This window comes from Dreissena polymorpha, chromosome 1, assembly GCF_020536995.1.
Source record: "Dreissena polymorpha isolate Duluth1 chromosome 1, UMN_Dpol_1.0, whole genome shotgun sequence".
Taxonomy (NCBI): domain Eukaryota; kingdom Metazoa; phylum Mollusca; class Bivalvia; order Myida; family Dreissenidae; genus Dreissena; species Dreissena polymorpha.
Window position 1 is genome coordinate 25940872 of NC_068355.1, and position 25317 is coordinate 25966188.

The 25317-nt window shown below is 34.0% G+C and overlaps 1 protein-coding gene and 1 long non-coding RNA gene across 2 annotated transcripts in view; both read right to left on the reverse strand.

Moving 5' to 3' along the window:
- Nucleotides 1-20010, reverse strand: part of LOC127874622 (uncharacterized) — a 30046-nt gene extending 10036 nt beyond the window's left edge. Inside the window, exons 1-2 of the mRNA XM_052419078.1 lie at nucleotides 19729-20010; nucleotides 12491-13446 (exon numbers count right to left, since the gene is read on the reverse strand). Coding sequence (XP_052275038.1) covers nucleotides 12491-13446; nucleotides 19729-19862 — 1090 coding nt within the window. The 5' untranslated portion in view covers nucleotides 19863-20010. The remainder of the gene's footprint in view (nucleotides 1-12490; nucleotides 13447-19728) is intronic.
- A 2305-nt stretch (nucleotides 20011-22315) lies between these two features.
- On the reverse strand, nucleotides 22316-24812 carry LOC127864988 (uncharacterized). Its single transcript, XR_008042428.1, has 3 exons — nucleotides 24629-24812; nucleotides 23734-23844; nucleotides 22316-23110 (listed from the first exon to the last, which is right to left on the reverse strand). It is a non-coding gene; the product is annotated as an uncharacterized LOC127864988 (long non-coding RNA).
- Nucleotides 24813-25317: the final 505 nt, after the last annotated feature.

Consider the following 25317-nt stretch of genomic DNA (forward strand, 5'->3'; position numbering starts at 1 on the left):
TACCTGAAAAATAAGAAATTTGTCGGACACTGGTTTATATAATGAACCAACAAAGACTTGTAGAATAATATGAAAATAGTTTTTATTGTTACTGTGCCTATATGAATTTATAAGTGTATTTCTTTGATTTCAAAATGAAACACTTCAGGTATCTGTAACAAAAACTGTTGGAAACTTTTTTGGTTCATTATAAATGAACATATATCTAATTACATATTTTTGCAGACATTTCTAAAAATTATGGGATACAGAGATATAGATATTGCTCATTTTTAGAATTTCCCACTTTTACCACAATTATTCCTTATTTTAATTGTATCTCTATTGATTGTTTTACTATATATACAGTCAATCTTGTATTAAGAGACCACTCAAGGGAGTAATCAAAAGTGGTCTCTTAATAAAATGGTCTTTAAATAAAAAAGGCCATTCTGGAAGAATGCTTACCCTCAATTTTAATCTATATGAAGGATAATCTCTTTTGTCAACAATGATTTTAACTTTTATAATAAAATGAATATAAACACAATACATAAACAATATGTTACTTATAATGTGTTTTATTTTTTCACTTATTATAAATTATCATATATTATAAATGAATTGTGTGTACATATTTATTTGCAAAAACAACATAGACAAGGAAATATTTTTCGCGTTTTTTTTACCTGACACATAATTTTCCACGTCTTCAAGCACCTCTGCTTTACGCTTAAGTCAATGTTCTGAATTTGAGTTTTACCGACTCCAAACTCATCTGCAATTTTACGTGCACTTTTACTCTTTGACAATTCCAAAACCCGAATTTTCTTGTTCAACGTTAACACTTTTCCTTTTGACATTTTAATTTCTGCATGTACGCTTAAGGAAATCTGACTCGATTATGATACATAATGAGCTGAAAAAATTAAAACACGTCAATTGAAAACAATCAAACAGACTTGATTGGAAAATTTATTAAGTAAATAACAATGTGATTGGCTAACAAATATCTACTTATTAGCACAATTACAAATTATGGTAATGTACGGATTTCGACAGATGTTGCCATTTAATAGTTTATTTTCCGCACTTCTCAGGAAATGTCTGTCGCGTACAGTGCATTGTTTCTGCACCTGTTATCTATACTCGAGAAAAATCGGCGTTGTCTCTTAACGTTCAACATAGTTAACTTTTTAAGCTGTAGACTGTGCGTAAAACGTTCCTCTATTATTGAACTCAATAAATTGATATGCAGTCTACAACAATACCGGTCAGAACCGGTCAACGAGACAAAGCATAATCATAATGGTTGGTGTGTAACAAAGCAGCGGTGTAACAGTACATTTTATCAGTTTAGATAAACAATTAACATGGATTTGTCCCTGAAAGATCAATACATTAACCACTTTTACCTCCTAGTGGTCGCTTAATTCAAGATTTGGACATCAAAGTACATAGAAATCAGCGGTCGCTGGTCGCGTAAGACAAAAGTCGCTGAATACAATATCATTATATAGCGAAAAAGCTCCGTGGGATTTCAAAATTGTCGCATAAGACAAAGGTCGCTTAATACAAGTGGTCGCATCCACAAGATTGACTGTATGAAGAACAAAAATAAAGGAGACACTCATCGAAACTTCATAATCCAAGCAATTTAATTTCACGTGATTAAATCATTATCAGTAAAAAGCATTAATATTAACCGACTGGAAATGAAATCAGAATCTTAAAGCAAGCAGACGAATAAGGCACTTACTTAATAAATTAACTCTTTTTGGGAGGCACAAAACATTTGATCTAGAAAGACATTCTCCAAGCACAGTTGTTGTTCGTGCCTCAACATACACCATCTCTGCAGCGGGCTCAATAAATTCGAGAAATCTTGGCGAAACACATCGAAGTAATTTTACGCTCTTTCATGGAAATATCTAGGACACCAAGCATAATATTTTAAGTAGTTACCTTTAAAAACTGCATATATTGTTAATTTATCGAGATATTTAATAACAGTTATGAGAACAATTTTCATGGCTATTTACGCAGATAGCATCACTCCGCTAAACTGTAAACAAAGGCCGAAATGATGATGAAAAGCAATCGTTAATCTACAAACACATTGAATGTTTCGTGTATGTTTATATAAATGTGTAATCAAATGAAATAGCTTATTATGGCAACATATTGTAAGTTTGCAATTTGGATAGATAGATAATAATTATTTTTGATAATTAATAGTGTATCATTGTATGAAGATAATGATCAATGTTTTTGTTTTGTTTTGTTCTGCTTATTTGGCTAGGCTGGTCTTTGTTATTGCTCTGTCATATATTTGTATACTACCATGTGCTTAATAACCTCTTTGCCATGCTTATTTTATGTCTTTAATTGTCTTCATTAATTTGTAAGCTTACGGTTTAGATTAGCGCAAATCTCTCAGTTATTATTTATTACTATTAGTTGCTTATCATTTTGCTTTATCTTTTGCTTTGTGTTGCTTATTTGGCTAGGCTGGTCTTGGTTATTGCTCTACCTCATATATATATATATATATATATATACTACTACTATGTGCTTCTAAGGCCAGCATTTTTTTTTAATTATTTGTTTTACGGGAGCACCCGACCCTTTTTTACGACAAATAAAAATAAAAGTCACTTTTGTTTTTTTAATTTACATTTCACCCGCCGTCCTCGTATTTTATCCGGAGATTGCCAAAAGTGTTGTTCAAAATGTGTTTATAATACGGGTTGTTTCGTTGTGCCAAGTCGACTTGTTAAGCGTCAGCGATTTTCATTGGCTATTGCAGCCAATACCACACGCTATTAGCCAATTGGTGAGTATTTAACAAATGATTTTCATATTGCATTTTCGAAATGACGGACATTAACAACAACGAGACAAATGTAGCATATTTTAAAATCAAATTAATTAAAAACGGAGCAGAAACAATTTCAATAAGAAAAGTTAATCTTCAGAACACCATTGTTGATATCATGCCCATATTATGTGATACAAAATTAAGAATAATTAGAGTTTTTGCAGAGGTGTCACCATCAATTACTTTCGGTGTGTTTAAACGATTTGGGTAGGTTTAATTAATGTGCGTATTTATTAAAATGTAGATCCTGATATATTTTTATAGATAAAACTTATACTTTGAACTTAAACTGTGAATAAGAGAGGAACAAAATAATATGTGCAAAAGTTTACACCATTTTATTTTTTACTCCAGGACTCCGGGGTCACTGGTTCGAGCCCTGCTGCGGGCTACCTTTTTTTCCCTTTTTATATTATTCTATATTTTTTACTGGAGCTTTTTAGATCCAATATGTTTACATTTATCAATATAAAGCTTTAATTGACAAACTTCAAAACATGCCAAAATCTGTGAAAAGGCCCCTTTAATACTTACCAAGCACTATTAATTACTTTAGAAATGTTACTTCTGTGCTTGTTCAATATTTTGCTTTTAATGCTTTTTCAGTAAAAATCACAGGAGTTTGAAATTCTATCCATGAAGCTAATAATCTAATGGCTAAATAATAAAAACTAGACCCCTATATACTAATATAGTATATAGACTTACTATATAGGGGTCTATTTTTATTATTTTGCCACAAGATTAGCTTCATGTATAGAATTTCAAACTCCTGTGGAAAAATTATACACATAATTAATGCTCAAGCATAATACATACTGGGCATTGTAAATATACTATGGTATTTTATGTTTTGATGACACAGGATGAGAAAATTGTGCAGCCAGTCCGGGATTTTAACCAGGGACCCCTTGCTTTTCTGATTGAGCTAATGATATGCCAAAAAACATCTTCTGTTTAGTGACAATCACTAAGTTCGTGCACTAACATTTTCTTCTGCCAAGCTGGAATTTTTTCGAGAATTCGAGTCACGGGATCATTGTAAACTGGATCCATTCAAACCATGAACAGGTTTTGTTGAAAATAGATTGTGCCATGGTCCCACATTGGGCACCAAATGTTGCAGGATGGGACAACTTTACAGCCAATCCGGAACTCGAATCTTTTACCCCTGGCTATCAGGGCCAGTGTCTAGGATTATGCTGTTTACATGTGTACAATTAATAAACATGTAGTTAATTTCTTGATCACTATTTATGGTTACCTGTAACCTGCTAATTTGGAACTGCCACCATTGTGCGATCATACTATTGGACCTTTATATCAAGTTATGAGTAAATTGACTACCGTAACCTACATGTACATGTAGAATAGTAGATGATTGTTTCTTTGTTAAATTGCTTAAAACTATAAATGAATAAACTGCAGTTCTAGGTCTTTATTGCCACTTACAGATATAATAAATTATGATAAATGAAAAGCTTAACGTTGCTGAATTCTTAATTCCTGCCCTTGCTTTTCAAGAGAGAATACTTTCCAGTCAACCCATTTGAAAAGAGGTCAAATTTTCTTACACTTTCCTTTAAACAGGTTTACTAGGATATATGTGCTATCTTTAATTTTGATACATGACTAAGATTACATTTAGAACCATTCTTAATGTAATGTACATGTATCATGAAATTTGTTTAAAGTTTTATAATTCCAAGCAAATTCTGAAACAGCTTGTGTTACAATAGGCCCCATATACAAATTATTCACAATATAAATAATATATTTTTTAAACAAAAATACTATAAACATTTATTATCTTAATAAGTTATTTGTAATTATTACAATATAATAGTAATTAGTAAATTATCACAGTTATTGTTTAATGAATAAACTTCACTCCAATCAATGTTTACATTTATCAGTGCAATATTATGTACCCATTCATGATAATAGAATTCATGATTATGAATAGCATTCATATAGATAAAATGGTTAGATCAAATTTTAATGCTAGAATATTTTTATCTTGAAGTGCTTGCATGTCGATGTATATTTATTGTTGTTTAGATTGAAAAGAGACTCAAAAATATGCTATTGGTATGGTACTGTATGTTGAAAAATAAATAAAGCTGAACATGAGGGATTAAACATTAAAAGTCAAGTTGTGTTTTCCTTTTTATTTTAATCATTTATTATTTATGGAAAAGTATGCAAGTGTATGAAAGAAACAAGAGATGTGTTCATCAGAAACACAATGCCCCCTAGTGCACCGCTTTGAATTAAAAAAAATAAAAATTTACCTTTGACCTTGAAGGATGACCTTGACCTTGAAACTTCCACCACTCAAAAAGTGCAGCTTCATGAGATCGCCGCTTTGAAATAATTTTTTTACCTTTGACCTCGAAGAATGACCTTGAAGGATGACCTTGACCTTGAACTTCCACCACTCAAAATGTGCAGCTTCATGATAACGCTGCTTTGAATAAAAAAAAAATGACATTTGACCTTGAAGGATGACCTTGACCTTGAAGGATGACCTTGGCCTTGAACTTCCACCACTCAAAATGTGCAGCTTCATGATAACGCAGCTTTGAATTTTTGTTTGACCTTGAAGGATAACCTTGACCTTGAAGGATGACCTTGACCTTGAACTTCCATCACTCAAAATGTGCAGTTTCATGAGAATGCCCCTTTGATTTTTGTTTTGTTTTTTTTACCTTGAAGGATGACCTTGACCTTGAACTTCCACTACTCAAAATGTGCAGCTTCATGAGATACACATGCATGCAAAATATCAATGCTATCTTCAATATTAAAAAAATTATGACCGATGTTAAAGTTTTCGGACGGACAGACGCCATATATTTGACATTTTACCTTAAAGGATGACCTTCACCTTCACCTTTCACCACTCAAAATGTTCAGCTCCATGAGATACACATGCATGCCAAATATCAAGTTGCTATCTTCAATATTGAAAAAGTTATGACCAATGGAAAAGTTTTCAGACGGACAGACGCCATAAATTTGACATTTGACCTTGAAGGATGACCTTGACCTTTCATCACTCTATGTGCAGCTCCATGAGATACACATGCATGCCATATATCAAGTTGCTATCTTCAATAGTGAAAAAGTTATTTTTTTACCTTTGACCTTGAAGGATGACCTTGACCTTTCATCACTCAAAATGTGCAACTCCATGAGATACACATGCATGCCAAATATGAAGTTGCTATGTTCAATATTTCAAAAGTTATTGCAAAACTTAACTATCTTAAAGTTTGAAATTTTTTACCTTTGACCTTAAAGGATGACCTTGACCTTTCACCACTCAAAATGTGCAGCTCCATGAGATACACATGCATGCCAAACATCAAGTTGCTTTGTTCAATATTTCAAAAGTTATTGCAAAACTTTACTATATTAAATTTTTAAATTTTTGACCTTTGACCTTGAAGGATGACCTTGACCTTTCACCACTCAAAATGTGCAGCTCCATGAGATACACATGCATGCCAAATACCAAGTTGCTATGTTCAATATTTCAAAAGTTATTGCAAAACTTTACTATGTAAAGTTTTAAATTTTTGACCTTTGACCTTGAAGGATGACCTTGACCATGACCTTTTACCACTCAAAATGTGCAGCTCAATGAGATACACGGGCATGCCAAATATCAAGTTGCTATGTTCAATATTTCAAAAGTTATTGCAAAACTTTACTATGTAATGTTTTAAAATTTTTACCTTTGACCTTGAATGATGACCTTGACATTTCACCACTCAAAATGTGCAGCCCAATGAGATACACATGCATGCCAAATATCAAGTTGCTGTGTTCAATATTTCAAAAGTAATTGCAAAACTTTACTATATAAAAGTTTGAAATATATGACCTTTGACCTTGAAGGATGACCTTGACCTTTCACCACTCAAAATGTGCAGCTCCATGAGATACACATACATGCCAAATATCAAGTTGCTATGTTCAATATTTCAAAAGGTTGCCGTGGTGTAATGGATATGGTGTCGGCCTAGCGACCGGGAGGTCACGGGTTCGATCCCCACCGTTGGAGCGTTCTTTATATCTCCCCCAAAGGCACCAAATACTGGTTCTAAGCCCAGGAAACGGACTCGAGAGTGTTTATATAAGCCTAAGGCTTTCGATGCAATCGAGCTAAAATAAATAGGTTTAAACTAATATTTCAAAAGTTATTACAAAACTTAACTGTAAGGTTAAAGTTTTGGGACAGAATGACAGACAGAAAGGCAGACAGACAGGCCAAAAGCAAAATACCCCAGATCATTCGATCCGGGGGCATAAAAAGTATTAATTAAGGACATTCAAATTTACACCCCACCATCCCTTTTTCTCGTATTGCTTTCTATTATTAAACTCATCCTCTACACTTGCGAAGAATACCTAAAAAATCCTGTTATATGTAATCAAGTTTGTTTAAATGTGTGTACTTTGATGCATTGCTGAACCTTCTGAATATCCTGAATAATGATATTGACATTGAACATAACAAGGACATGCACTACTGTATCAGCAATGCAGGTCTTTCTCCAGAAATTTGCACAGGGGAAAATATGTGTGATTTACAGGGTACTGGGTTACTCCTTTGAATTTATTTAATGTTAGGCACTTAACCAAATGTTATTGTACTTAAGAAAGTGCAATAATTGAACAAATATATATTTAAACTAATCAGCCTTTAAAAACATGATGAACCTTTAATGTCTTTCATGATATTGAAGAATTACAGCAACACAAATTGGTGAGATAAAGTAATAAATTAACTTAGATTCAGGCAGTAAGGTGCTTAAAGAGCCGGAGAAAAGGCATGAGTATTACAAGTATTGCAATTTATTATTTATTTTAAAGATCATGTAAAGAATTAAATGTATGTTATAGCAGCTTAATTTGATTCTGTGCAGTTTTGATTCTGTACTTTTTTGACAGATTGTCATATTTCTTTTATAAAATTTTGTATTTTTTAAACATTATTCCTGAATGAACTTGTAAGTGTATGATAGATGCTTCCAGTTGTCCCCTTTCAGGATAAGCATGCGACAATGAAATGTATATTGTTAAAACAACAATAACAAAACAACTGTACTGATGTTGGCCTGCAATTTATTTTAAGATGTGTATTTTACCATAGAATTAGTTTGAGTAAACATCTTCAGGGTCTATGTGTACCAAACTGGCATTGCATTAGTAAATCATTAACAGACTGTTTACTTTGGTCAATATTTATATTCAACATTTCTCATTCACTCAAAATCTAGTCAAAGCAGCAACTAATTATTGATGCTTCTGTTTAATTTTATATTATTTTCTAATACAGATATACAGCTTTGACTCATTGTTAATATTGCAATATGTTCATTTAGTTAAATATGTGCATGAAATAAAATTTAATAGCTCGCGCCCAGTTGTAAACGTCAAATACTATCAGATAAAGCAAAGCCGATGGGCGCAGTCATTTTGAATATGCCACTATGATCATGTGACTAAAAGTCACATGCTGTAGAAAGTAGTCTGTGAGCCCACGACAGAGGTGAATGTAACAAGGGCTGTTTGTAAAACATGCATGCATGGGCTCTCCGTTGTAGTGACATCCATAGTGTGAATATGTTTTTTGTCACTGTGACCTTGTACTTTGACCTAGTGACCTGAAAATTAATAGGGGTCATCTGCCAGTCATGATCAATGTACCTATGAAGTTTCATGATCCTAGCCATAAGCATTCTTGAGTTATCATCCGGAAACCATTTATTTTGGGTCACCAAGAACTTGACCTTTGACCTAGTGACCTGAAAATCTATAAGGGTCATCTGCAAGTCATAATCAATCATACTATCAAGTTTCATGATCCTAGGAATAAGCGTTCTTAAGTTATTATCCGGAAACCATTTTACTATTTCGGGTCACCTTGAACTTGACCTTTGACCTAGTGACCTCAAAATCGATAGAGGTCATCTGCGAGTCATGATCAATGTACCTATCAAGTTTCATGATCATAGGAATAAGCGTTCTTGAGTTATCATCCGGAAACTATCTTACTATTTCGGGTCACCATGACCTTGACCTTTGACCTAGTGACCTCAAAAGCAATATTGGTCATCTGCGCATCATGATCAATGTACCTATGAAGTTTTATGATCATAGCCATTAGCATTCTTGAATGATCATCCGGTAACCATTTTACTATTTCAGGTCACCGTGACCTTGACCTTTGACCTAGTGACCTTAAAATCAATAGGGGTCAACTGCGTTTCATGATAAATCGTAACCTATCATTTTTCATGATCCTAAGCATAAGCGTTCTTGAGTTATTATCCAGAAACCATTTTACTATTTCGGGTAACAGTGACCTTGACCTTTGACTTAATGACCTGAAAATCAATTGGGGTCATCTGCCAGCCATTATCAATCTACCTACGAAGTTTCATGATCCTAGGCATAAGCGTTCTTGAGTAATCATCCGGAAACCATTTTACTATTTCGGGTCACTGTGACCTTAACCTTTGACCTAGTGACTCGAAAATCAATAGGAATCATCTGTCAGTCATGATCAATCTACCTATCAAGTTTCATGATCCTAGGCCTAAGCATTCTTGAGTTATCATCCGGAAACTATTTTACTATTTCGGGTCAGTGACCTTGACCTTTGACCTAGTGACCTGAAAATCAATAGGGGTCATCTGTGAGTCATGATCAATGTACCTATCAAGTTAATGATCCTAGGCCTAAGTGTTCTTGAGTTATCATCCGGAAACCATTTTACTAGTTTGGGTCACTGTGACCTTGACCTTTGACCTAGTGACCTCAAAATCAATAGGGGTCATCTGCGAGTCATGATCAATGCACTTATGAAGTTTTATGATCCTAGGCCCAAGCGTTCTTGAGATATCATCCGGAAACCACCTGGTGGACTGACCGACAGACCGACCGACAGACTGACATGTGCAAAGCAATATACCCCCTCTTCTTCGAAGGGGGCATAATGAACTGTAGTGTAAGAGAGTGCTAGAAGGAGTGCTGTATATGAAGAAGAACCCGCTCAATTAATTTTGTCAGTGGACAAATAAACAACAAAACACTGAACTATGACCTGCAAGCACAACACTCTCACACAGTATTATAAAGAAGCTATTTAACCCTTTTCCCGATAGATGCGTATAATCCCGAGTCTATCGATTCCCCGATACATGCGTTTATTACCGTCTCTATCGATTACCACATACATGCGAATTTGGCTGTGTCTATCCATTACCCGATAATTATCCCGTATATTCCCAATGTCCATTTTCAAATGCAAATTCTGATTGATATTGACGACAAAATTGCTCAAGAAAACTCATAAACACAAACATCAGACATTTTTCTAAAGTGTCAAATAAATTTCGGCATATGTTTCTATTTAAAGATTTGATGAAATAGGTGTCCAATCTGGACAATGGTATTCAAATTAGCGTAAATAACATAATGTGGTGTGCGCGCATCGTGTACAGTTAATGTTCTGTTACAAATTGTAGCCAGAAATAAATACATGTATATGCCCATGATATTTTCGTGTCAGGTCTTTGTTTGGACAAAAAGAGCGAGAAAATAGGCGTGGGTGTATTTATTTATAACAAAAACTGCGTAGCGCAGACAACAACGTAAAAGCTTCGTAGTGAATTTCCATTTAAGTATTGGGGCATCTCGCAAATGATTTTGACATTTTCCTGAATAAAATAAAAGTAATAAACGCTGTATCATTTTCATATTTTAGTTCCTTCAATATTGCAACAATTATTGTACTGTATCTGATTGCACGCAAAGTGCCGTGTACAGTTCATGAATATTCTTTTACAACGACCAATTAACAGCGTCGTCTATATTTAGACTTAATGCAATATGTACAAGTCATTTTCTGGAAATTGGGAGAAAGTAAAAGTGATTTTTCGAAAATAGACCAACGTTTTTTTCCATTTAATTTGTCATAATTATTTATATTTTATGTTGTCTGTGTATGTTTGTTTGGTTCTCATAATGAAATCATAATCTTATGAATATTAATATCGTAATGATAAATGTTTAAAGCAAGTCCCGTTTCCGAGATCATTTACGAGAATTACTTCGATATATTTACTGACATATAAAATCATGGTTTTGACAGACGACACGTGCTAATCTAAAGTTGGTGTTTTTGTAGTACACAGGATATTGGATTATCGCTGCTTAATTGAGCAATAAAACAAAGATGCAGTCGGTGGTTTTCAGTAGGTCTTATGTACTGACCAACATAATAATCAATAATGCATGTGCTTATCTAACATTTAGGGATAAAACACACGGGATACTAGACACTTTGGACTTGTTTGGGCCATAAAACGCAATCCCGGTGGCTTTTTTTCAGTAGCACACGTGTCCAGAAACTAAAGAGTTCGGGTAATAAAGCACAGAGATTATGATCTGAAAACTGCATGGAGTCTGAAATAAAAACAAAATGCAGACAAATCAAAAGATTAATCGCCTTATGTTACAATTCAATATTTTAAGGTGGGGGTTCTCACTGCATTTCTTGTTGCATTCGCATACGCTTGTATTACTTGTTGTAACTTATATCCTCGTATTATTTATTAGAATACAGACTTAAAATTTATATGGTTGGAATGAGAATTTATTTCTCTACAATATTTACATTGATACAAATGATGTGAAATGCAAGAAACTAAGTGAAAATTAAGCCTAAACAAGACAGGTGTAACAGTTGAGAATGTTTCCATTATTTTCCCAATAACCCTATTGAGATGGTGTAGTCAGGCTTATCAGCTGTATATGGAGTCACTGTTATCAGAACAGCAGGACTGGTATTGGCCTGGAGTGGCAGATCAGATAAGAGGTCTATCAGGTAAAGGGTTAAACCAAAATCAGTTAAAAAAACATCATCATGAATTTATCATTAAATCAAGAAAATAAAGTTAACTGGTATGAAATTGATGTTAAAACAATTTTTCTTTCAGAAACTGATAGTAAAGTGTGACAGTGACAGAAGAATATCAATCAATATTTAAAATAAACCCACAATAGTGAGGTGAATGAATCAATGAAATACTTGACAGGAACGTAACAAATGTTGGGAATCAATTGATTAATGCAACAGGCACAGTTTTAAAAGCAGAAAGCTTATTTATCAGTGGTGCTTAACTTTTACTGATGAAAAGCTTTTGGTTGCAAAGTTATATGGCAATACAGCATTAAAATACTAATGTACACAAACTAGTATATAAGTATATCAATCAATAAAGAAATAACTGTATACGTAAATTGAAATGAACAGTAAATATTACGATTTCAGAGATCTGAGAAGCATAACTTGTTTTCTTTTGGTTCTTTTACTTGCTACCCGATACCTACCTGAATGCGAGACAACTGTTGTTTGCCCTTAGTTTCGAAAAGACCAAATATTTGATGTTAAGAAAAAATCGGTCCATTTAGTCGATAACGAAATTCCCCAATGTCCCATTTTATCGATTTTAAAAATATCAATTTGACCAGACTCTTTTTCCTAAAATAGCTAGACAATTTCTGTACATATCACACATGTTATTAGGATGAATCCACCGTGATTCTTACCTGTTAAATCAGCTGATGAATCTTCATAAAGTCTGCAGACCAGTTCGCCACTCAATGTGAACTTGTACAGAGCAGTACCAGAGCAGATATATAGGTCACCCTGGTTGTGGGCAATACCTGTACAATAATGTTGTAACTTAAGCTTCCTGCTTTTGGCAAGCTGGCTCTGGCTTACTGTGATAAACTGGACCTCATCATGCACAGCCACTGCAACCTCAGTGGGTGTGATAAGACACATGTCCGGTGGCTCATCCCTCACATCCAAGTGGCTCACCACACGGTACTGCTGGCTCAGAAGCTTGACTTTTTTATTAAATGTGTCTGCAACCAGGACCTGTCCATTTGGGAGAGCACATACTGCTGTGATCCAGCATGCTTCTGAATCACTTGGCATTTTCACATTGTGCACAGACTTCCCATTCACAGTGAAAACATGGTTTGGAAAGTTCTCTTTTAAAAATATATCAGATTGTTGTATATTTTCCAGACATTTTTTACTGGCAATAAAAGAGAGTTCTTTACCCAGTACTTTCGGTATGGCTACATGGAGATGGAACAATTCATAGTGAAGTCTAATGCAGCTGTTTATCAAAACCTTGAGAGGAGCTTGTATCAGGTTTAGCTCTTCTTTCTTCTCCTTAATAGTGCTTTTCTCAAAATCTGCTAATAAATTTTTGATTCCCTCACGCATTTCACTGATAGGGTATTGCATATGTTCATGTGTTGTATTAACTGTGCTGGTTTCACATTCGCGTAAATACGATATTATATTCACACGCAAACCATCCACAATAAGCCTCTCATGTTCTTTGTATGAAACCTTAAGAGACATCATTCTGTCCTCCTGATATGTCTGACATTGTTTCATTTGTGAAAGAGTATTTTCCGTTCTGAAAGACAGATTCTTGAAGCTGGTTGACTTCCCTCTGGCAGCCTGAGTTACTTGTAAGCATAGTCTGAAAAACAACCACACAGGAGACAGTAAGTGATTGAATAGTAATCAACTGACCAATAACCAACTGTTTACCCCGAAACGATATTAATTATAATACAAATTTAAAGGGGCATTTTAACAAAAAAAATATTTAGGCACATACAATAACAATGCATGTTACATCAATTCACATGTTACTTTTCTAGAGGCAATACTATATGGATTATTATTAAAATAAAAATATATAAATAAATATGTATCTATCTACTGTGTGTTTGGGAAATAATGCAAACCGCATTGAACAACAAATCGTGCATTTATTCATTATAATGCTATTACCACTCTTTAGTAATGTCATTACTAGAATGCATGTGTATAACATAGAGTTATGAATATTTAACTCATCATTATTACACTGATTAAAGTGCCACAGGACAAAGTGTGTTTTTATTAAGACATTCAGTGTTTTCAGTGTTTCAAATTGAAATAATTCTTATGAAATGGCAATCTAAGTATAAAATAAAATATGTTTTTGCATAAGCCGTTTATATGTCTCTTTTACTATAATATTTTTCTTTTTTTTTATAAATTATGAGAACTTAATACCTCTGTACTTATTGCTTTCTTGCATAACTTGGCATTAGCTTCATTAATAAATAGATGAAGAATGATGTGGTAATTCATACTTATTGTTAAATACTGTAAAAATAACAATGGACTAGCACATACACACATACACTCAACCATTTTGACACAAATCACAAGTATATTGACAAATATTGAAACTCCATAATTTTTAATCAAGAGATAAATTCTTGTTACCGTCTAATGTAAAGCAATGGACAATTTTCAAGTGATTTTTCAAAAGTATAATTTGCCCCCTTGGTGCAAAAAGGTATCATATGACATTGAAATGAGAAGGCACATAGCAATTTTGGCATCAATATGGCGAACTGATCTTGCATTTAAACATGTTATCATTTATGAAACCATTTCTTTGAATATAATAGTTTCAAAATGTTTAGCTCCCATCATAATTGGTTGCATAATAGCCCACACTTGACTTTCTTCTGAGTATAAAGAATGTAAGTATCATGTCATATTATAATTAAACAAAAAACATAGTATGAATAAAGAAGGCCATCATGGCCCTTAAAGGGACTGTCAACCACGACTAGAAAGAAAAGAAAAGTTGTAAAATACCGCATTTTTTTACAATTATTAGTTTATATTGATTAAAAAATCACGACTGGTATATTACATAACTTGAAAAAAGTTCATATTTTCAGTATATTAGGAAATACAATTTCACGATGTGAAATCAAAAGTACATCGCGAAAATATGTGACATAACGATATCCACACTATAAATAACGCAAGTATATTGATCATTTTACATATAAGATATATACAATTCACTACGCATGCATAATTTGCATTCCTGGGTTTAGCACGTGACGATGATGTTCAATCTACTGGCGTTATTTATATTTTTGCCTGGTAGTTACCTGGTAGACATACCCAGTAAAATTTATTACTGAATATACTAAAAATATGAAAACTGAACAACTTTTTTCAAGTTATGTATTATACCAGTCGTGCTATTTTAATCAATATAAACATATAATGGTAAAAACATACGGTATTTTACAACTTTTCTTCGTCGTCGTGGTTGACAGTCCCTTTAAGGGCTAATCTGAGTTCCTGGACATGAATTGTGGAAGGCTTCGACTGGTGGTCTATTTTTTGACCCACTAGAGTGTTAAGAATTTAGTTTGAGATTTGACTTGTTGACATTGTTTCTAGACGCATGTTATCCACTTTCAGACTCGGCCTAGATATTGTCAAGATACCGGTAGACACAAAATTTGAACTCGGCCTTGACATATATTCAGGAAGCAGGATCACATGACTTTAAAGGGTTCACTCATTCATGTCAATGGATGTAAACACACCGGTAAGTGATGCTTTTCACTAATTCATGTCAATGGATGTAAACACACCGGTAAGTGATGTTTTTTTCACTAATTCATGTCAATGAATGTAAACACACCGGTAAGTGATGCTTGTTTCAAATAACTTTTAAATAATTTTTTTAAGAATTTAAAACAGTGCATACACGACAGTTTTTTATACGGTTTATGGCAGTGTGAAAAACATTGGAATTACTTTATTTAATAAGCCTTTGTTATTGGCAAAACATATGATGTGTAATGAATTCATATACACGGTTGTGCTGCATGCAACGTGAAATCTTGGCACCAATTTAAGGCGTATTCAATAATGAAGTTTTGTATGTGCCGGCCGCGCACATGAATCAGATTCATATTTGGCCTTAATACTGTCTAGATAAACATTCCAACAAAGTTTAAAGTTTCATGGATAATATATTAAAATGTGAATCTAAAGTGGTAACAAAGACGGTACAAAACGGACACCCAACACTACAGCCACACACCGAACTACACCGAAAAGGGTGATTACAATTATAGCACTTCCTGGTCTGGTGAATAAAACAGCCCCAACATCTGGTGGTACTTAAAAAAAAATTGTTTAATGTTTATGCAGAACATATATTATGACAGCACACTTTATCAATGTTTTGAGCAAGTTTCATTAGAAGTGGGTCACACATGTGACTTTTTGAGTGAAAAAAAAGATACATGTAATTTTACTGTAGCATTATAAGCAAAACTACCTGCTGCATTGAAGACAGGTTTATTAATTGACTTTAATCATATCCTATTTTGTGGATAAATAAATCAAATAAATGTTCAGCAAGTTTCTAGGATATTGAGGAAGCATATAATACTTCTACTGTGTGTTCATAATATTTGCTTTAAATATGACCTAGTCATCTAGCTTTGAACTCAACCTTGAAATCATTTGGACAAATGTAAACTGGACAGGTTTAAAAAAAATCAGATGAAAACTGTGGACTTAATCGGATAAACAATAAAAGTCTAATGCACGCACGCACACACACACACACAGACAGACAGACAGACACCATGCCATCACATAAGCTCTTCTGCCTTTGGCAGTAGAGCTTAAAAGTATGTTTGCTGTGAAAGACCATGAATATGTTTAAGCGATTACATATTTATATTGTATTGGTCTGTAAAATATGGTTGCTGGGCTGAATGTCTGATACTCTTCTTGAGCTTTCAGGAAGAATGCAATCTGGCTAAGATTTTAATTGGATAATGGTACTAAGTTTCATTAGACAATAAATGTGGTCTTTTAGTGTTCACATGCTTTTTTATTGTATCTAACAAACTATTTGTTTAAACCATACACAACCCAGTTTAAAATGCATTGGGTATATCAATCTGACAAAAAGTTTCATAAAAAACTAGGCAATTTTGTTGTCCTCCAGAGTGTTCACAAGATTGTTTTTCATGTAACCTAGTTTTTACTTCACATGGCCAGACTTGAAACGTGGCTGACATATCATTAGGACAAAATGTTTTGAATGAATTTTATGAAGATTTTCCACTAAATTCCGTCCTTGGGTGTTCAAAAGGCAAATGTTGATAATGGACAAAGGATGACAAAGGACGACACAATTTTATCAAAATAGTTCACCATGGGAATGTTGTGCTCAGGTGAGCTTTTAATGTGACGTGTAGAGCATTTGCAAGGTATCACCATCAGCATTTAAGAAACATGTCCCTCTGTCCGACATGTATTTAAAAAGCTGGAACTAGTTTTTAACTTAGTGGCTATATGAATAGAAAAAACTCTGAAAAAGTTTAATGAAGATTGGACAAACCAGACATTCCCAAAAGTATTTTAAGGTCACAGGATATGGGTCAAAGACATATATTTCCCTGTCTGGAAATTACATGAAAACTCAGATTTAAACTACAAATGTCAACAAACCGGCCACAAAATTATAATCAAAGCGCTGAAGGCACTGAAGTTGTTCTCTGTTGTCGTCCTTGATTAGCCTGTGCGCATTGCATAGGCTAATCAGTGTGCACATGCTAATCAGTATGCACATGCTAATCAGTGTGCACATGCTAATCAGTGTGCACAGGCTAATCAGTGTACACAGACTAATCAGTGTGCACATGCTAATCAGTGTGCACATGCTAATCAGTGTGCACAGGCTAATCAGTGTGAACAGGCTAATCAGTGCACACAGGCTAATCAGTGTGCACATGCTAATCAGTGTGCACATGCTAATCAGTGTGCACAGGGTAATCAGTGTACACAGGCTAATCAGTGCACACAGGCTAATCAGTGTGCACATGCTAATCAGTGTGCACACGCTAATCAGTGTGCACAGGCTAATCAGTGTGCACAGGCTAATCAGTGTGCACATGCTAATCAGTGTGCACAGGCTAATCAGTGTGCATAGGCTAATCAGTGTGCACATGCTAATCAGTGTGCACAGGCTAATCAGTGTGCACAGGCTAATCAGTATGCACAGGCTAATCAGTGTACACAGGCTAATCAGTATGCACAGGCTAATCAGTGTGCACAGGCTAATCAGTGTGCACAGGCTAATCAGTGCACACAGGTTAATCAGTGTGCACAGGCTAATCGGTGTACACAGGCTAATCTTATTTGACATGCATTTAACCCTGTTTTCTATGCAAGCAGCCAATATGTAAAAACAGATTTAAATGATAAACACTAGACAGGCCAATGTTGTCTTACAACCTGGTAAATACACTCACTGAGTAGTAGAGCAGACGCTCCTATTGCTTCGTCGTCTGCAGTGCAGACGGGCAGCGGTAATCGTTCCTAGCATAGAGAGTTACGGTTCTTATCATAGCTAAGGCTTCTAAGCACATACAGATTTGCAAAACAAGGTCTGTAAATGACTCGACCAATCTAACGCGACCAACTAAAAATCGATGAAAAGGCACTATTGACGTATATTTAATCTACACAAACTGTTAATACAAAGTGAATATTGGGCAAGACATGTGGCGCCTCTATAGTGTTCATATGCAAATTGTTGATAACAGACAACAACCATCATAAAGAAACAAAACTGAGAAAAGGTCACGATGAGAAGGTTAAAAATGCAGGCTAAAACAAGCAAACATCAAGTGTGAACTATCCTCCATAAATAGAGTAAAGAAACATATGCACGAGACATTATACAGGCAAGTTGATTAAAGCCTTAAGGTATTGCTATACTATATACTACATTTGTTGCTGAAATGTTGCCAATGTCTTGTAATCCATATGCTTGAACTTTAAAATGTTATTTCAAACAAACACAAATTAACAAATTAAAGCTCAAGAAAAAATTGCACACAAGAAATGATTTTGAAAACCTTATATAACTTACTAATAGAATAATCCAAACAAATTAACATGGATGATGGTAATTGCACAGAGGCTTCGAAGCTGGGGCGGCTGGGGCAGCAACCGCTGCCCCAATAGTTTCCGCAAAAATGAAAATTCATCAAAGACATTTTTTAAAAATCATTTCAATACACATATATTTGAAAATATCTTTTCCACAAAACAAGGTAATCATGCTTTCGCGGTTAAGACACTTGTATTGTTGATTGTCATCACCCGCCCGCGGAAATGTACGTGTCAATTATGTTGTTACCGGGGGTAATTAATAGGTCTCTTTTATAACAATAATCCCTTAATTATTGAGTAATTAAACCTGGGAATCTTAAATTGTTGGTATGATCTAAGCCTTTGCTTCTTTCCATTAATATAAAGGAAAGTATGACATGAAACAAATGTGCCGATATTCAATAGTCCTTAATTATCACAAAATTAAAGATACCTCAAGATACCTGAATTAATTGTAGTAACTCAAAGTAATTCTTTAATTTTTAAAACTTATTTAATGTTTTTTACCACTTTTTGTGTCATTTCAATATGTGTATTCCAAACCAACAAACGAATTTCTAATTTCTAAAACGGAATTTCGGCACAAAAAAATCCTGAAGAACAGTCTTTCAACCCACATGATACCTATTGTTGTGTTGCCTGCTACAAAGTACAAACTGCGACATATAGTGATCACTTCTCCATCGTGTGTCTGTCTGTCACAAATTTTGTCACTGAGAAAATGCCTGCAATAGATGTGTATAAGGTCAGGTATCAGGCATAGCAACGCACCAAAATGCGCCATTTGATGCTAAAATTAAAAAAAAAATCCGGGGTACGCCAGACCCCCACCAACGGGAGGGGGATACCCTCGCCCATACCCACCCCATCCGCCGCCCCAAATTGTTAATGTGCTTCCGACGCCCCTGTTGCATACAGGTAATACAATGCAATAATTTATACTGATATAAAATAAGTAATAATAAGCTACCTGTGATAAAGCTCAAAACATTTAGAGCAGCACAGCTGACTGTGGTCTGCGCAGTACATTGTTATTTGTTCACTCTTGTGTATGACGCATGTTAAAAGAGAAGTCTCCATCTTCTTAGAAAGTGGCCACTTCATTATTTTATCCTTTCCATAAGGAGATTTTTTGAAAAACAACCAACCATGCTGTCTGTGGGAGTTTATACATCTTCTGCAGAAGTATTTAAGACATGTTTTACAGTAAAAATCTGCATCTATTTCTACAGATCGTTCTTTCTCGCAGATTGTACAAAAATAATATTTAACAAGATCATAATTTCTTGAAATTCCAGATGTCGCCATTTTGATAATTCACTTTCAACAAACAAGATTTTACAAACTAAAATCAAATGACATATTTATGTCCAAGCGTGTGTACACTAAATATCCCAGAAAACACACACACAATGTTATTAAACACAGACAAGTTTTAATAAATTTGGAACTGAACAGCAACCAAGTTAACCGTCAAATGGCAATTGTATTATAGGAGTAAACAGTGTAACTATGTATACTGTCACCTGACTATTGGGTACTGAGTGTATTGATTACTTTAAACTGCAAAAAACAAGCTTTGTAGATAAACACTTTAAACCAGATTGTTTAACACACCACATTTTTAATTGCTCTAATACATGCCATGTTATGATAATATAATTATAATGATAATACAGAAGCTTGTTACATAAACAAATTTTATGACAATATATTAGATACTTTTCCTCAAACAGCATTTAAAACTAACAAGTAATACTTGGCCATTTAAATGCAATTGCACTAATTGACTAGTGTGAATATTGCATACTGACATAGCAAAAGCCTGAGTGATACATCTTCTGTTTTAAACACATGAATGAATAACATTGACAACAAATGTGTTGGATGCATTCATTATTAGTTTCGGATGGGTCGTTGAGCCAGCGACTGTGAAAGTTGTGACCTTAATATTTTGTTAAACAATTAACATACTTGAAAGCTTTTCATAAATATGTCCAACTGTTGTGTTTTTATTTTATTTTATTATATGGTTCCACTGATTAAGTCATTTAAAATATGGTACAGACAATAACTACCATTTAATAAAAATCTTGAAGCAGTCAATTACTTACTACAAACATTCATTATTGTAGCTTGGGTGAACCCAATTCTCTTAAATCTATATACATTTTGTTGATGTGAATGTCAACTTACATTGGCAAAATGTTGAGTAGCAATCTTCAAATTAGTTACAGTCCCAATCTAGGAGTGGATTAACAATGTCATTAAGGTACGCGTGACGTTTATACTAAATTAATTAATTTATAAACTTTTGTTAAAGCTGCAATTGTGTCATCAACTTATCCTACAAAACAGTTTCAGTTGCAATAGATATTTTAATATCCCAATTGTGTGCCTTGTTAAATTACAATTGTGTTTGATCATTTTGTTTATTTCTTAGTCACTTTATGATGCTAATTATGTGTTGCTCATGGCAAGCCTCGCCATGTAATCCTTTCTTTAACGCATCGGACAAATTCCAGTACTCAATGATACTTACAGTGTACATGCCCGGGTGTACTTTGTCCAGGGTTTTCCATGGAAATCCATGGAAAATATGAGGCTGGAGTATTCGGACTAAGTTTCCAGCCTTTTCCAGCGTCAATATTAAAAAAAAAGGATGGAAAATTGTCCATGGTATGTGGAAATAGCCTGGAATAGTTTCCATGGTTTTCCAGGCTCCCTGGAATAATTACAATGGAACAATTTCCAGGGTTTTCCAGCCAGCATGGAATAAATACCGTCCGAATACTCCATGTAATCTGGAAAACCATGGATTTATTTCCAGGGTTTTCCAGATTACATGGAGTATTCGGACGGTATTTTTTCCATGCTGGCTGGAAAACCCTGGAAAATGTTCCAGGGTTTTTCCATGTTTAATATTCCATGGATGCCTGGTATAACATGGAAAATTGTCCAGCGTTTACCATGGTCACTGAATAGAAAAAGAAATTTCTGGTCTAAAAACAATATTCATGTATTAAATGAATACAATACTCACAGCTTAAGTAAATCATAATTTAAGGTTAGATTAAAACAAAACAAAAAATCAACATAATGCCTTAGTTTCTTCGATGTATTATTTTGTTCACAATTCATCAAAATATAACATCAGATAAATAATTGTGTTACATTTATTTAACAAATTATTCAGATCAAACAAGTGTTGTTTAATACATGCTTACACAGCCTCTAGGTCCATTATCATAAATCAGGCCCTTACATAACAGAACAGGCGCTACTTTAAAAGTTAAAAAGTATAATGCAACCTTCACAACATGTATTCAAAGTAACAAAATACAAGCAAGTCAAGTAATATACAGTAACAATTCACGAACCCTGTACAAACGATATACAAGAAACAAAATGAAAAATTTAAGTTATTTTAGCTGCATGTATGTCACAATATATGTAGCTGCCCATGAGCACAAGGATACTATTTTTATGTCCCCCACTATAGTAGTGGGGGACAAATTGTTTTTGCCCTGTCTGTTGGTTGGTCTGTTGGTTGGTTGGTCTGTTGGTTGGTTGGTTGGTTTGCGCCAACTTTAACATTTTGCAAAAACTTTTGCTATATTGAATATAGCAACTTGATATTTGGCATGCATGTGTATCTCATAGAGCTGCACATTTTGAGTGGTGAAAGGTCAAGGTCATCCTTCAAGGTCAGAGGTCAAATATATGTGGCCCAAATCACTTATTTTATGAAAACTTTTGCAATATTGAAGATAGCAACTTGATATTTGGCATGCATGTGTAACTTATGGAGCTGCACATTTTGAGTGGTGAAAGGTCAAGGTCAAGGTCATCCTTCTAGGTCAAATATATGGGTCAAAATTGCTCATGTAATGTAACTTCTGCAATATTGAAGCTAGCAATTTTATATTTGACATGCATGTGTATCTCATGGAGCTGCACATTTTGAGTGGTGAAGGGTCAAGGTCAAGGTCATCCTTCAAGGTCAAACGTCATATAGGGGGACATTGTGTTTCACAAACACATCTTGTTCTCAGCTACTTTCACTTTAATGCAATTTAGGTGCTTAATTTCATTAAAATACTTTTATATAATTTTATTGTTCAAAGAAATTCAGAACATAATTCATGTACATGTATTACTTTCCAAGTGACAATTTAAAATATAATTGCAAGTCTAAAACTTGTGTAGGCAGCTTAGTAAATTATAAGTACCCAGGTGGGATAAAATTACAGTTTTTAAAAACTTTTTTGTTAATTAGCTGGGCTTCAGTAGGTCGTGGATCTTTTATAGAACTTGTACTGCTGTTATACTGTACGGCTCCTGCATGATCTCTGAAAGAAAAACAAAGCAAACAATATTACAAGAAAGTCATAAGTTTTTTACATTCATCTGTAAAAGTAAATTTGCAGCAATCATATGATTGAATATCTATACTTCAATGCTCATTCATATTTTAATGTATTTTATACATTTCATATCACTGCTCAATTCGGTACATGATCTGGCTTTTTTTTATTTGAGCGAACATTTACGATCCTAAGTAGTTAGCAATTATTTCTTTTCCATTTACTGAAATTTATTCTCTTAAAGTTTGCAAGCGGGCTTTAATCTACTTGCAAACAGGCAACCACACAGGAAAACTGAGACTTTCAAGTGAATAAATTGGTGATTTAACTTATATTTTTATATGACTCTCTTTTATTTTGAAATTTATATTGTTGTTATCTTAAATGCCCCAAAACGGGGTACACTAGCATGTATCTGGAAACTCAAAACATATATAGGAATTTTATATTCAGATATTGCTATATGAAAGTTATGCTAATTTGCTAATTCATATAAAAATAACCTGTAATTGAAACTATACAAAAATATTGGATACCAAAAAGACAAAATACTTTCAGGTGGTTAACACTAAATTACTTATATGAGCCCGGGGCATAACAATATTTACCATGAATTTGTGGCCATGTTAGTCCTCTTGGTAAATGCGCCAAAAGAGCCGCTTTGCTGTCTTGGGTTATTTCCCTGCCAAACTCTGCAGTATCTTCCATCAACTGGTCAGCTACAGTTAAAGCACATAATGAAAATGTATATAGAAAATAATTCAATTATTGTTTTAAATATTTAGTAAAATGGTCTTTAAATAATAACTTACAATGAAGTTAATACATCACAAAGCATATCATATCAAAATTTGTTGGTATGATTAGTACAAATGTATTATTGCTATAATTAGAATGATGTGTAATTCTATTGGTATGAAAATGCACAGTGAAACCTAAAAAAACAATGCTATTGGTTTAATTAATTTATTTATAAACATTAACAGCATTAATGAGCATTGAGTTCTCATCATGCACAGCACATAACTCCCTTAGCCTCAGTTCCCTAGCCATGCATTATAAACTTCCGATACTACATTCAAGCTTATTAACCCATTCATGTCTAGCGTCCTGAAAAAAGGACATTGCAAACAGCGTAGACCCAGATGAGACGCCGCATAATGCGGCGTCTCATCTGGGTCTGCGCTGTTTGCTTAAAGGAATTTCTTTAAAAAATATTCTAAATATAGAACTAAATATACTTGACATCCCTAATTTTGGAAATAAATTGATCCAATTTAGAAGGATGGGAGAGCCCACTGGGCATAAATGGGTTTATATCTCCACATAGGACTTCCTTTATCAAGCTGCAAACTGCACTTAGTGAAAATGTGTGTGACAGCTGCTTTTAAACTTCTAAATTTGCCATACTTTTACCTAAAATGTCACATAAAAAAGGTCTACAATGATGACATAAGAAGAATAAATTTAAAGGAATATTTAGAAATAATGAAAAGCACAAACCTTCAGTTGTTGTTCTATTCCTAGACAGACTTCTGAAACACTTGTATGCATCACTTTTTAACAACATTTCATGTCACTTTCCAAATGATATCCATACATTATTATTTTAAGAAATTCTTGTTAATGGAAAAACTCATTAACTCTACTGTTTGTGAAATTACATTAACTTCATTTTAACAACAAGTTTAACCTGCATATTTCTACAATACGCCTGCTCCGGAATTTCAATCTAACAGGTAAACTTTCTGTATTTGAACTCAGCCAATCAGAAAAGGCTGTGATATTTTATAACCAATAGATTAGCCGCAGCCATATCTGACTCACACACAGGCTTTTCAGATAGTTTGTTAATTGCAAACCTGGACTGTAGTTAAATATTGAGTGTGTATACACCTTGAACAGGGTTAAGGAATTTAAACTTGTAGACATTGCTTTGAAAGTTACTACTATTACTTCTACTACTAGTACTACTACTACTACTACTACTTCTGCAAAACTACTACTACTATTACAACAGCCACAACAACAACAACTACTACCACTACTACTACTACTACTACTACTACTACTACTACTACTACTACTACTACTACTACTACTGCTACTTCTTCTACTACTACTACTACTACTACTTCTACTACTACTACTTCTACTACTACTACTACTACTACTACTACTACTGCTGCTAC